General features: G+C 41.2%; 1 protein-coding gene across 1 annotated transcript in view; it reads right to left on the bottom strand.

The window, feature by feature from the left end:
• The window catches only part of tmie (transmembrane inner ear), a 14,278-nt gene extending 13,121 nt beyond the window's left edge, over window positions 1-1,157 (bottom strand). Inside the window, exon 1 of the mRNA XM_005721560.1 lies at window positions 968-1,157. Within this exon, the coding sequence (XP_005721617.1) occupies window positions 968-1,078 (111 nt within the window). The 5' untranslated portion in view covers window positions 1,079-1,157. The remainder of the gene's footprint in view (window positions 1-967) is intronic.
• Window positions 1,158-2,944: the final 1,787 nt, after the last annotated feature.

Raw genomic sequence — 2,944 nt, 5'->3', positions numbered from 1 at the left:
ACTAATCAAGGAACATTAGTATAAGAACAAGGGATTAATACCTAAAAATAGAAAAGTGTGCACTTGGTTAAAAATGACTCAACATATAAGAGCAAAAGGCCAATTACTCAAGTAATGAAGTACAGGACCAATATTATGCACAAAGAATATGGACAAACAATTTCCTGAAATCTAAAGCCTTATATTTAATTCTACATTTAGCACATGCTTACTAGAATATAGTTTTGCTGTCCTCTACAGCAACAACAAACATTATTATTATTTATTAACCATCTTCTGTCTCAAGCTCTTAAAAGGCATCACACAAACACCAAGAGGGAGACTGTTACTAGAAGTTTCTCGTGCTTTCTCTCATCTTTCTCTTAAACCTGTTTGCTGCAAACTGAAGTTCAGAGGATGTTGATGCAAAAATGAGTCATAGATAAACATTGGTATATTGTTTCCTTGTGGAACACATTAAATATCACACTATTAGTATTCAACACAAAATTCATTCACTTTCATGTTCCTGTAGTTGACTACTACTGATTGACTTGATGTTATAAGAATGTTTAGTCATGCAGTCATCATTTATTGTTTCATACCTAAGAAAATGGACTTCAGATCATTTTTGTAGCCAGGTCTAATCAAATTCTCTGAATGTAACTCTTTTTTCTCTATCCCGATCAAAAGCACGAAAACCCTTCGAGTACTAGTCACCTAGCTCCCCTCTAAGAGCACCCATTTAAACATGTGTGACATGGCTGTTCATGTCAGCCCATATAATATATCAGGGTTCAACATAGGTTCACCCTCTCCTCATCCAATAAGGCAAGACACAACTATGGCGGCAATACAAAGGAGCATTAATCGTACACATTTAGGCTTCCCCTTAAAACGCCGATGTACCTGCACTCGTCACTTAGAAACCTCGAGGCTCTTTCTGAGAGGAACCTGTGGAGGACAAGGTGATGTATCAGGTTCTTACCTCAGGATCCGGGATCTGGGAGAACACGGAGGACAAACACTGAGACAGCAGCACTGTTCCCCAGCCCCGCAGTAGGAGCTGAGGCGGGCATACAGGCTGATCCCCAACCATTCTCTCCCCTCTTTCTCCCTGCAGCCACCCTGCCCCCTCTTCCTCTCTTCTTTCTCTGCCTGCACTTGCGCTGTTTACAGGACAGGACCACAATGGCCCTGGGTGATTAATAGTGACTATGGTGATGAAGTCTTCCTCCTATCCACGGTCATGTCTATCCGTTGCCTTTATGTCACACCAGAGCAGGAACCCAAAAGCACCGGCAGTCACCAGTGCAGCCAGCTGAAAACTGCTCCACTAGAATGGAGGGAACCAGCCCTGCAGTTAGGGTACATTAATTAATTAACAGACCTGGTGTGGTTTACAGCCAGCTCATCCTGCTGGGGACCGGCTGTTAACTCAGACTTGGGGGGGGGGGATGGGTGGTGCAGTTGACCATGATGAGGCTGGCCTGCACAGACACAGAGAAGCGAACGAGTGAGTCATCGCCTTTATTGCCCCTGGCTGAAGTGTAAAATCCTCACAGCCTCATCCTTTCAGTGTGGTAAAAGATGACGAGCCAAGCTGCCGTTTTCAAGTTGGACTTGCCTGAGGAAACACGAATGACTTCTATGTGAAAATGAATACAACAGGGTAAATACTTGAGAAAAGAGCCAACACCACAAACCTACATTAACTCTATATCCAACTGCAGTGTTAAAGAGCTTTAAACTTTGCTGTCCAGCGACCTTGTTAGTGCAATATTGCCTTTATTGTAGCTCTACTTTAGTCTCCATCAAACCCTGAGAGAATGCAATCCTCTGGTTCTGCTGAATGCTCAGTTTGCCTCTTAACAGTTTTGTTTTTGCATGTTGCAGCTGGCAAGTAAACCAGATAAGAGATGTGAAAATCAAATGATGCTAATACCCCATGTGGAGCCTGGACGAATAAACTGTATGTGATAGTCCTCTGCAGACAAGAACCTTTGGATAACACACACTCAACTGATTGATTGTTAATATGAAATATTGATTAGACTGGCTGTTGATCTTGCTCTCAAACACATTTAATACTTTCCACAGCAATATCTGGTTTTCTGTTTTTGTAAGTCATCAGTTTCATTACTAATGGAACATAATGTCAATATGTCTTTTATTATCAATTATCCCACTACTCTCATCTGCTTCTGCTGTAAACGTGAATTTTCACAAATTTCACATATACCGCTTTATTAGTGGAAAATTACAGATTACATAAAGGTTTCTGTGAAATGACTGCAAAGAGACTGACTGACGCATCCTGCAGAGAGATGCTTTTCCAAATAGATTCGAGTATCATGCTGATGTCTCGGGGCACGTCTAATAGGCCCTTTGACATGAAATGTCATTAGTCAAAGTGGATTCGGTGTCATTATAGCTCCATTTTTGCCATCCAGCCCTTTTCACATTCCTGAGTAAGTCTTTAATTAACAGTGACAAAGTACCTTGTCTTTGAATGTTTTCTTTATAGCTAAAAACAGTCTGAATTGTCCCTGTAATCACCAAAGAAACAGGGACATCGTGTATTATTTAAACTGATGGGTGAACACACACTTCTGTTCCTCCATCACACTTGAATCTGACTTCCCTGATCAAAATCACCGAGAAACATACACTACTTTAGAAGGCAGAAGCCCCATCCTGAGGGGGTTTCGGTGATAATGACAACCCTTATCTGCATGCAGAATTAGTCAGAAATAGCTCCCTGTGATTGGCTTTCTGACAGAGGTGTAGGATGTAATCACTATACCAGTGCAGGATCTGTTAGGTCCAACCACTGGTGTATGAAAGAGCCTTTCTTGTTGTTTAATGCAATATGCTTGCACAAAGCTCCTTTTTTGTTGTTGTTTTTTATTTTTGCCATGAAATTGCCATTCGTCAAAAAATGTTATTTCACAGGCAGTTTAAA

This window comes from Pundamilia nyererei, unplaced genomic scaffold (assembly GCF_000239375.1).
Source record: "Pundamilia nyererei isolate P.nyererei 1_Seehausen unplaced genomic scaffold, PunNye1.0 scaffold00004, whole genome shotgun sequence".
Classification (NCBI taxonomy): Eukaryota; Metazoa; Chordata; class Actinopteri; order Cichliformes; family Cichlidae; genus Pundamilia; species Pundamilia nyererei.
The sequence above is the reverse complement of the archived record's forward strand: the minus strand, read 5'-3'. Positions and strand labels throughout refer to the sequence as shown.